We start from the raw sequence: 12,054 nt of genomic DNA on the forward strand, positions 1-12,054 counted from the left end.
ACACTTGACTAAAAAAATCTCTTGACTGATGCAAAAACATTATTCTGTTCATACATATCATGGATATATTCTTTGTGTATTTGACAGTGAAAAAAAAAAAAAAAAACAATTAAGTGATAATACGAGCGATTTTTAACTTATTAAGAAACTAGTAATTACTGGGTTATATTCTTAGAACATAAAATCAGGAGACTGAAATTCAATTTAAAAAAATAGAAAGCCTACGATCAAAGCATATTTTATAATGTGGTTGAGATATGTGTGATGAATAAGTAAAAAATGTTATTTTTGTTTTTATGAATACTCGTAAGACGTGTAATTTGACTTTGGTAAAGTACATGTAAAAATAATTTTAAAAAATGCTTTGTTAGAATATATGACTATAGATAATGAGTATCGAAATCTGGATTGAGTGCCTTACATTAAGTATTCTTTGCCAGCGATAATACTTTCGGAATGTGCGTATTATTATTTTATTTGAGCCCAACTTCTCACACCATTGATTTGTATATCATTACGTCAAAATCAATGAGTATTATTGGTGGAATTTCGATGTCAATAACTTTTACACTAGAACTCATACAAGGATTCCTAAAAATTATTTCAATAGTCGTGTAAAGTGTAATTACGGTATACAAAGTAAAATTTTTTTTTCGTTTGCGTACAATAACCATATCATTTGCACACTGATGCACAAAAAGGCACTAAAAGCTGAAATCTGTACACCAATAAGGTCTCCAGAAATGGCTTATACAAGTACAATGTGCACGTGGTGATTGCCACACTTACGTTAAAACCTCCTGCTTCAAGCACTTATTACCCAATAAACTATTACTTTATCATAAAAAAAAATGTGTATAGGTACGTAGGAGAATTTCGTAAAAACGCTCTTTTTATATTTAATTTTTTCGAAAGTTCTTTTCTTTTTTGAAAAACTGACAGGATCATTGTCCTATGTCTTTTACGTGTGCACTATAATAAATCTCGATCACCTATGCACACTACGATACCGTAAGACTGTACTTTGTATAAAAATTTAGAGATTGTTTATGTTTCCTATTGCAATTATTATAAAAAATTTTTACAACATGTAGAAACAAGAGCATGCCAAAAAATTATAATAACATTATTTTGAACACATCAATGTTTCACTTATCGTAGTAGTAAAAATACCATAAATGTTGAATTTTTGTGGGTCAGGTCGTTAAACAGTTAAACTTTTAACTTGTTAACTAAAAGGGAAACGAGATGAATTTATGTTTTACCACTACACTGGCTGACATTATATTTCTGACTATGTATATACACTCGTATAGGAGCTCCAAAAGTTACTCTTACCTACACACGATACAATAAAGTTTTCATCAGAAACTGCCAGACTTGATTACTTTAATGGCAACGAGACATACAAAGCTCTTTTGAAACGAAACTCCCTACACCATGAAGTCATTGATCAACACTTTCCATATTGTTAACAAAACAAGCGCGTAAAATCGTAACTTTGTCCCAGCTTTCCCACCCGAGCCCTCGTTCTAAATTCACGTTTCGCACGAGCAGGTGCAAATTTAATTTATCGAAAATGACAAAGTTCGGTACTAACTCTCCTCGCTTAAGCTGTTACATTGCCCCCCGAATGTAATATCCCGAGTGCATATGATGTCAACTGTAAACGGAGAGAGAGAAAGAGCCAACGCGGAGCAAAGGGCCCCCCCCAAGGGAGAGAGAGACGAGTAATAAAGTCGGCGCCGTCGTTTAATTCGTCGCTAAACTTTTCGCTCGATTGCCTGCGCAGGAATCGAGATTTCTGCTGGAGCAAAGCATCGTTTCCGCGTCGGGGCTCCGGTGTTGCCTTGTGCTGCATATGCCACATCACATACACGTGGACTCGAGCGCGGACTTTCACCGCACATGACTTTCTACACCTACGCGGCGGTCAGCTGAATTTTTCACTAAACCTGACCCGCAGGTCCAAGTGACCTTATCGCTCTCCCTTATTTGGTTGGGCAAACTCTCGTGTACGGCGCTACTGCAGTGTTTTAACACGCGTTACACAATTACGTAACTTATGAGCGACGAAAACAAAAACAAAAAAAAGTATCAAGAGCTGCACGTGCGTGGAAAATCACCGACTCGTTGCGCCACTCGAAAATCAACCTGCTGAAAGTGCGTTACCGTGCGCTGGCTTGCTTTTACGTTTATTGCATATCCTCCTGCCGCGCGCGAAAGAAAGGAGCTGTGTTTGCAATTTAGAGCTCCATGCGAGCCAATGATGGACTCTTTTAGTTTTTTTTTTTTTTTTTTCGCTACTGCTGTGCTGGAGCGCAATCGAAGGAAGCTGGTTGATCGTTATGATTACGGGGATCGAGTCTGTTTTCAATTTGTCGTGCTGAGTTAGTAATGTTCACTGTTATAAAACTGTCTATCAGAGATACCTACTCGTGTTGAATTAAAAGACGAGCCATTTTATCTTTGTCACGCTTTTTAACTGTACGGAAATAAGCTTCTATTTAACTTATTGCGTTTTATTCTTTTTCATTCGTAACAAGCGAGTTTTTGTGCTCTCTTTGATACTAAAGGGGTATTATGAAATTCACTAAATCAAAAAACAAAAAAAACAGTACTGATGGCCAAAAAAAGTTGGGGTTCAAGTTAAATTAAAAAGACTACATGTTTCGTAAAAATAAAATGTATCTTTCTAATCATCTACCACTACTATGCAAAGTTGTCGCATGCGATAATTTTGTTACGAGTGCGAGAGAGACGGCAGCATCATATTTTTCTTGTATTCATGACAAATAATCATACGACTTCATTTGAAAATCATTCTCCACAAGAGAACGCATATAAAATTGTACAAAATGGTTAAATGTCACCTAAAAATTTATCGTCTGAAAAAAAGTAAAAACAGACAAGAGAAGTAAGACGAGTGTAAGTATTGGAAACTTGTTATTTTTTTCATTACAAGAACCGAAAAAGAAAATTAATTTAGTGCAATATCTTTACACTAAACTGCATTTTTATGTGTAATGAGTGGTTCCATCAAAAAAAAATGAAAAAAAAAAGAATACAACAAGAAATTAGGAAAAAAATAAAACAAGAAATTAAAAGAAAAAAAAAACAAATGAAAAAATTATAAAGGAAATTAAAACAACAAACCAGGGGGTATTAATGGGTCATGGGACTCACGGTAAAAACGAAGTTCTTTAAACATGAGATGGGTATAGACACAATTTCTCTGGTAACAAGGGGGTCGCTAGACCCACAGGAAGAACTAAACTACTAATTGTTTTTTTTTTTTTCATTCGTTTTTCAAGTTTTTGTTTTAGTAAACAACATGAATGCAGTACTAACGTTTACAGAGCTTCGTTCTTCCTGTGGGTCTGGCGACCCCCTTGTTACCAGAGAAATTGTGTCTATACCCATCTCATGTTTAAAGAACTTTGTTTTCACCGTGGGTCCCATGACCCATCAATACCCCCTGGTTTGTTGTTTTAATTTCCTTTATAATTTTTTCATTTGTTTTTTTTCTTTTAATTTCTTGTTTTATTTTTTTCTTAATTTCTTGTTGTATTTTTTTTTTTCATTTCTTGTTTAATTTATATTTATATTTCATTTTATAACATTTTTTTAATTTTTTTGTATTTTTTTTATTTAATTTCTTTTTTTATTTTCATATTTAATCTTTTTTTTTTATTCCCTTTTTTATTTAATTTTTTTTCATTCCCTTTTTTATTACATTTTTTTTTCACTCTATTGTATTTATTCATGTCTTTTGTAATTTTATTTTATGTTATATTTATATTTCATTTTATCAATTAAAAAAAACAATTTTTTTTCACTTATTTTTTTTTCGATTTTATAGCCCATTAATACAATTTTTGTTTTATTTTTATATATTTACTTCATGACATTGTGCCATTATTTAATAATCAAATTAAAAATAAGTACCCATAAAAACCATTAAAATGACATGAAACTCGAAATATATTTATAGAATGATCTTACATAATTCATTTATAACTGATTTAATGAATTACTTTATTTATGTAAATATGTGATAATGTAACATAATTTGTTTCTCGAATTCGAAATAAGCGCCTTTAAAAACCATTGATACGTTTTTCAATTGATACGTTCTTCAACTCCATTCTACATGTTTATTTTAATTTTTTTTTTTTTTTTTTTTTTTTTTTTTTTTTTTTTTTTTTTATAATTGTAAAGGAAAAAAATTCAAAGTAAAATAAAAATGATTTTGGGAAAAAAAATTGAAATTTGTTTAAAAATTCAGTGCTTCGAAATGTGAGGGGGAACGGTGGGTAAAGGTGTGTAGAAACAGAAAAGTATAGCACGGTTGGGTAATATGCATGTATACTTAGTGGGGAGAGGGGAAGTGTATAGAGAACAGTAGATGTGGGGGACGGGGTAAGGGGGGAAACTTGAGAGAAAGAGACTCCGGGTAAACCACTTTCGTTTCAAAAAAAAAAAATCTGTCGGTTTTTAAATTTCAGCCCCCCGAGTAACGCGACATAAAAAACTTCGTTCTAAAAAAATTGCTTAACTTATCCAAAAAAGTGGACACTATACAATCGATTGTATTCCATCGACGGACATAATAGTCTGACATTCAGTGTACTTGATGACGAGAAAATCATTGCAATAAAGCGGTAATCGCATAACCAACCTCTGCCCAATGTCCCAGGCGGCCACTATGAGCGTATTAGTCGCTACGTCGATGGGTACAATTTCAACTGGAAAATCACTCCGACCCAGCACGTATCCTGCACCAACCATCACGGCCGTGGGCGCTTTCAGCAGCTCGACGTAACCAGGCATTGGTTCACGCAAGGCTGGAGCCACTGGTGGAAGCCGAACTATGCCCAACCGCAGGTCCGTTGGAAAGTTGTCGTGGCCCATGTGGTTCTCTATTATCTGGTCCTCCTTGCATCTATTACGTATGAAAGCAAGAAAATTGAATTTTTTGCTTTCCAATATTTCATTTCTGTCAGCAAAATTAATATTTAAGTAGCTTATGCAATCCAGTGAGTAAGTAGGTACACTCTTTTCTGGACCTTTTTTTTCTACAGAATTTTTGGCTCTTAAAAATAAGAAATTCACGAGTTTGGGCTACGGGTTTAATGAGCAACCAATTTATTGATCAACACTCTTATCCATGAGCACACATAAGCCTTCGTATTTAAAAATAAGTGATACTCTTTAGGTGAAATAAGTTTTTCTGCCCATTACTTCCCCAAACTTCCACCAAATATAGTAAAATACTCGTATTTGAAACATAAAACTCTGAAAGTACGTAATGAAAAGAATTCAGTTGTTAGCAAATATGTAAATATGGTGTGGTAAAAATTGTTGTTTTTTGTGAAACTCATTTTAATTTGTTCATTGTTTGGCCCTATACTATACAGTTTTCAATCCAAACAACTGACTTAAAAAGCTTTGTTCGTCAATCATGTTTGTTAGAGTTTCAACACCGTTGCAAGCATGTTAAACTAGTGACAAGATATTTTATGTCATGCAGATTCTGAGCATTTATAATTACTGTATTATTACTTAAAAGATGTTTTAACGAGTAAAAATTAAAACAAAACTTAAATTTACAGTATAGTTTATTGTTGTATTTGGTTGAAAAGCATACGGTTTATGACTCAATTATGTAATGACTTGGGTCCTTACTGCGTATAAACGTTCATAGTAGCCACTGCTAGAAATTACTTTAAAAGTAAAAGGTTAGATCCTGTTGATAGTATCCTGCGTTTTCGTTCAATGTTATAAAAGTTCGCACCTTCAGATTTAAATCATACATTGCACGAAAGCAGTTTTCTTACAACTTGTCCTTACCTCAACAGTTCATCGACAACGACGACGGCTCGTAGATTCGGCAGCTGTTCACAGAACTCGAGAAGACATGCGGGATTGCCACCTACATGAAAGACGATGCTAACATTGGCCAATGCCTTCTGCTCGTAGTATTGTAAGCCAAGATGAGTATGGACAAGATTACCCTCGTAGATTTTGATGCAAGAAGCAGCATCGGGTCTCTCTTGACGAAGCCGTGCGAAGCTGGGAAGAAGACAGTCGAGATTTACTCATGCAGTGGCGTATTTCAAGTTCTTCGTAATTTTTTTTTTTTTTGCTACTTTCTTGTGTGACTGAAAATTCTTGTAATTTTTTGTATTTGTATTGATTGCTTAAGTTTAAAAAACGCAATGATGTGGTTTAGCTGATTAATATGATGCAAGATTATACGCCCCCAGTGCTGGTTCTTGTTGTACAATTTATGAGCTATTGAACGAGTTTATTCACCAAAGAGGTTTATAATAAAATAAATCAATTTCTATGCTTTGCGTAAAACAGTTATTTACAGAGTTTATACTTTATAAAAATTCTGTTATTAATTAACAAAAAAATCATTTTTTTTGGAGATGCAGTAGATATAGAAAAATACCTACTTCAATAATAAAACTTTTTTTTTAGAAATTTTATATTGAGTACACGATTGCGTTCTCATATTACTTTTCACTCTAGTAAGTTGAATAGCAAAAATATTTTCTCGTTATTCAAAGCTTTCTATTTCAAGCATTGGTTTCTAAATGATATTAAGCAAAAAAAAGTTTTTACTTAAATAATTTTTATCATAGATTATGTACAATGATTATAATAAATATTAATTTATGTTCAGTAATTTCGATGTTTTAAATCCATTACAACAGTTACAACATAAAAAATGTTGGAGTGGCAAACTTTTTTTAGACCAGAGATCACTGAAGCAACATTGTCTTAATTTCTACAGCCAATTATACATGAGATTCATATACTCACTAACTTATATCATTATTGATATCGTATTAATATAAGAAGTGCGAGTTAGTCCTTGGCAAATCAATACAAAAGGTGCTCGACAGAGACTACACTTTGAACTCACTAAACTAGTACCACTGTTCGTATGGACTGAGAGAAAGAGAGAAAGAGAGAAAATGGTAGAAATGAAAATAAAAACAGGAAATCACCCTACCCCGGAGAACTCCAAATGCTCTTCTGAACGCGATCGTCTTTTTCCACGCCATCGCGAATCCTCACGATGAGATGGAGTTTGACGCCTGGAAAGGACCTCAATAATTTTTCCAACAAATTACGGCCCAATTGGCTTGTCACTCCAGTTATGAGAATATCTCGCTCTCCGTACCACTCGCGCAGCAACATTATCGCAGACTAACAGTCCCCGCAGATCAGAAACGCGCACGAGCTCGAAAGAAAGTGGGCCCAGCACTGCAGATAGATGCACTACGATAGGTATAGAACATGGAAAGAGGTGGGCCCCCTCCCCTCGATATTTAGTGGGCCATTGCAGGCTTATAGATGCAAGGATAATGCACACGAGCTAGTGTATTATGTACTTTTAGTCTAGATCATCGTGTATGCCACTTCAGGTCCCTCTGCGTTACTTATTATTTTAGAGTACTTTTTTTTGCTTAGTGCTCTGGTAGTATTTACCTCTAGGTCTTATGCTGTTGGAAAAAAACGTTTTTTGTTCAATGCACGACTCTGGACAATTAATAAAAGGATATCTAGACACAAAACATATGTAAATTTTTAGTAAATATTTTTTATTCACTCTGAGCGAAAAAAATAATCAAAACTGTACGGAAATTCCAGAAAAAATTACCATTCTGAATAGTAAATCCAATGAAAAAAAATTTGTATTTTTAATAGCAAAGGTTATTGTTTTATTAGTAAAAGTTATGGCTTAAATAGTAAAAATTATGGTAAGAATAGTAAACATTATTATGCTGGAACTGTAAACTTTATAAGGATCGCCTAATAAACTTCACTTTCCCGTATAAAAATTTTTATTGTTCTAACCATAATTTTAACTTTTCAAACCATAATTTTAATTGTTAAAATAAAAATAATTTTTACTATTAAAAATAACACTTTTTTTTCTCTCAGTGTATAAATATATTTAATTATGACAAATAAATACCTATATAACTTTTAATATCAGACAGCTCTATTAAGTAACAGGATCGTCTGGATTACAATTGCATTAGTGTATTAATAGTTTTTAGTTCTAGAGTTAAAAGTATATTGCATGGTGCTTCAAAAATTCATCATCAAGCTATTTTCATTTTTTTGTCGTAATAACGCTGTAATGTATAGGTTAAATATTCATAGGTTAAATACATAACACCGTACGTTTTTAGCCAGATGAAAATAGATGTACGAAGTAGACAAAATTTAATAAGCAAACAGTCCATCCTGTTTGTAAATTAAAAGAACTATTTTGACGCCTCGTATGAAGTTTAGCCTTATTCACATTTTCTTATTTAAATTAATATTGGAAAATCTGAATAAGGATAGACTTTGTATGAGGCGTCAATTTATCGAAGTATATACATTATAAGAAATAAAACATTTTTTTGTGGTGTGGAGTGTACCTGATCTATCTCAAGTAGTTAGGTACAAACTTAGAAAAATTATTTCTAAATTTTTGTACAACTGACCTTGTTTGATAAAATGCCAAAAAACCCGAAAAAAATTGTTTGGATGCATTACTGCAATAAATCTTTCTCTTTACCCACTTTGTCATTTTTTAACTCTAAAAAAAAAAACTAGAAATATTAATGACGATATCCCAATTTACTATCCTTCCACAAGTGAAATCATTAATTTATGGGTACGTTGATGTGGTAATGAGCTGAAATAATTAAAGCATTAAAGAAATTTTAGCAAACGGAGAAGAAAATAGAGAAAGTCAAACTTTGCGATTCCTTTTTAGATTGTAAAATTCGTATAGTAATTTTATCATCGTTCAACAGAATTACAGTTAAATACGAGAACTTCCGTAAATGATACATACGCATATTATAAGCCTAATCAATTCAACCTGATGTACAAGTAAGTTATTAGTAGTTGTATTTATTGACGTTTTTTAATTAAAATCAATAAAAAAGTATAAATAATAAGCAGAAATATGCAAAGAAAGCAGAATCTAATCTTTGAATCGGATGTACCAAAAAGAGTGAATGTCGTGAACGGTTTATGTTTATCAAACTGACATTTCTGGATGCGTAAAAAAATGGCAATCAAAAAAAAGCAAACACGAAATTGATCGAACGACCCCCGTGTTCGCATGACGCTTGATTTTCCGATGCCTCTGCCACATCATCTTAAGCTTACCCAGCTCCATCCCTCCGTTCTCCCTCGGATGCATTTGCATGTAAACGAGATCTTAGAAGTAGGGTGCAGAGGGTTAGATAACGCTATCCCATTGCGTACACCAGCCACGTTACCTCACCTGTTTGTACCACTCGTGGGAGGTGTTTCGATTTGCATGAGCTATCGTTAGATGGTAAGGAAAAGAAGCAAAGGGATAGCGTGTCCCGTCATTGTAGCGATTCGCCGCGCGCGTATCGCTGTTCCTGAGACGGACATCTGAGTAGAGGATTCTTAGGGAATGTTAATTTTATCAGGAATGTATTATGTAGGTCGGCTCTAGTTTCTATACGGTAGTCTTGAAGAAACATAACTCATTTATAAAAAATTGTGAAAAAATCATTGAAAATAAAATATTTTTTGAACAAAACTTTATTCTTCTGCTTCCCTTAGATCATTGTGTGGAAATTTAAAATTTTCGGTACAAATCACATTTAACTGCACTTAAAAATTAAAAAAGTACAGCAACTTGTTCTTTTATGATAACTTCTAATGAGTATCTTTCTCGAAAAAAATTCGTAAAAATAATTTCTCATCATATAGCTGTGGTAAAAGCTGTAGTGTCTGCTGAATTTTGTTTGAAGCAATGGTTTTTTTAAGAAAATTAATATTCACAATGTCAAAAGCTGTGGTCATAAAAATGCATTCTGCATTAGCAAACTGCGTGCACGTTTCACTTATACGGAAAACCTCAATGCTATATATAATTTCCTTAGATATGTACATCAAAAACCAAAGCTTACAGTTTACTTTTATCAAGATTTTGGATGTATACATAAGAAATCTTGATTGATAAAAACGAAAAAAAAAATAACTGGATGTCCCAAATCATGGTAATAAAAATAATACTTTGTTTTTTTCCTCAGCTGATCACACTATTATTCAATGTATGAAGTATTAGCCAACACAGAAGTTGCACTTTCTATTGAATGTTCTTCCTTATGATCATCGTACGACTAAAAAGGTTCAATGAAATCAATTAAATACCCATTTAACTGAATTAAAGACTTTTTACGGCTTAGTGATATAAAGTTGCAGTACCATAATTACTAGTGGTTAGTAGCTTTCAAGTAAGATAAGTTCCAAGTCACATTGGAAAACTTTTAAGTAACACGTAAGATAGTTATAAATAAGAGTAAGAAGCATATACAAAATTTTTATTGGGTCTCTGTTCTAAAAATAAATTTAGATTCTACTTTCACCCATACGCTGTAAGCAAGAAATGCAGATCAACGTCATCGACATTTTAATTTTTATCAAGTATGAACACTTGTCAAAAACTTTAGCTCACAAGTGACTTTATTTAGAAGTATAGTAATATAATCACGACTACTATAATTCGTTTCAATAATTTATTTTTTTATTGCCATGCAAAAATGGCTCTGTACTCTGTAGAAATACTATTGTAATAAATAATAATTGTTTGATAACTAATTGAAGATGGTACAGTGTTCAGTAGAGATAGTCTGAGAGAGAAAGAGAGGGGTTGGAGAAAGCCCGGGATTTATTTGGTAAGCACGAAATTGAATTATCGCACATTCTGATAAGGAAGATTATAGATTGTTCGAGCCAGTAAGGGCGATTTCTGATACTATGGGACATTGTTCAATGTCAAAGTTTTTCCCTCTCTCCGCCTCACTACCGCATGATCACCAAAATTATTCATTCAGTAGTGTCCTGTGGCGTGTGGTTTGGCCACCCATTTTGCTTGATCAGTGCGGTAAAGTAATTAGAGTCATGTTTATTGTACGCAATCAACTTGTTAGAGAATTTAGTAGTGGAAACATGGGATGTAACGTTGTGGTTAAATCAAATTGTATGTTCTGCGAAATACAGATTCATTGGTTAAAAGCTGGATGTCATTGGAAATTAGAAAGAATAACCAAAGTACTTTTTAATTTTCATCAAAGCTATTAAATAATCAAGCAAGATTTGACATTTTTTTTTTCCTACAAATGAGAGGCTCCGGGTTACAAGCATAGTCTATTCTTGGTAATTTTTTTAAGTTTCGTCTCCTAGAATTAAATGGAATCAGAGATAGATGCTCTTATGATAAATGTATTTCCAAGGATCGTGGTTTGGTGATAGTTGTTAAAACTTTGAAAAACTACACTTTCCGGAGTAGAGTGTTTTTCTAGAACTTAGTACGTTTGCTCTCATTGGTCCGTTACTTTCTGGTTGATTGATCGAATTCAATAAGAAATTGGTATTTTAATCTTTATGTATAACTATTAATACATGTTAAAAAGGATAGCTATAAAAATTGTGTGGTACAAAATTGAGCTAGTATTACCAAAATAAAAAACCGTGTAAGAAAGGCTCCTGTCACGTATATACAGTATGGGACATACTACGTGACAGAAACTTGAATTGTTCGTAATAATAAAAACAATTATGATAATAGTAATAATAATAATAATAATAATAATAATAATAATAATAATAATAAAAGTACATATAATCAACATCAAATACATAATTTTGTAATAATGTTATAAAGTTTAAATAAAGTAAGATATTTTTTAGTATTCAATTTCCTTAAGCTAGAAGAATATTATGCTTATCTAAAAAAAGTAAGTATGATTTAAATATAAGAACATCTATTACATTACTAGACGTTATAGACTTAAATTTGTCAGTTTTTTTTTTATATTGCGACTAAAAATAAGAGAATCCAATTTTAATCAAATGACTAATATTATATCCGTACAATCAGCTTATGTGAAATCATTCAAACTGAACAAATAAATATTTCTAAAATTGTGAATCAAAATTTTTTTTATAGTCACCAAAATAAATAGACACTAATAATACACTTAAAAAACA

The 12,054-nt window shown here is 32.4% G+C and overlaps 1 protein-coding gene across 1 annotated transcript in view; it reads right to left on the reverse strand.

Moving 5' to 3' along the window:
* LOC149376059 (fatty acyl-CoA reductase 1-like) overlaps positions 1-7,215 on the reverse strand; it is a 128,995-nt gene extending 121,780 nt beyond the window's left edge. Inside the window, exons 1-3 of the mRNA XM_089590133.1 lie at positions 7,028-7,215; positions 5,854-6,075; positions 4,682-4,945 (exon numbers count right to left, since the gene is read on the reverse strand). Coding sequence (XP_089446259.1) covers positions 4,682-4,945; positions 5,854-6,075; positions 7,028-7,215 — 674 coding nt within the window. The remainder of the gene's footprint in view (positions 1-4,681; positions 4,946-5,853; positions 6,076-7,027) is intronic.
* Between the last annotated feature and the right edge of the window lie 4,839 nt (positions 7,216-12,054).

The sequence above is a fragment of the Copidosoma floridanum genome, unplaced genomic scaffold, assembly GCF_036245765.1.
Source record: "Copidosoma floridanum isolate Cflo_tuat_1 unplaced genomic scaffold, Cflo_Japanese_pri ptg000001l, whole genome shotgun sequence".
NCBI classification, from domain to species: domain Eukaryota; kingdom Metazoa; phylum Arthropoda; class Insecta; order Hymenoptera; family Encyrtidae; genus Copidosoma; species Copidosoma floridanum.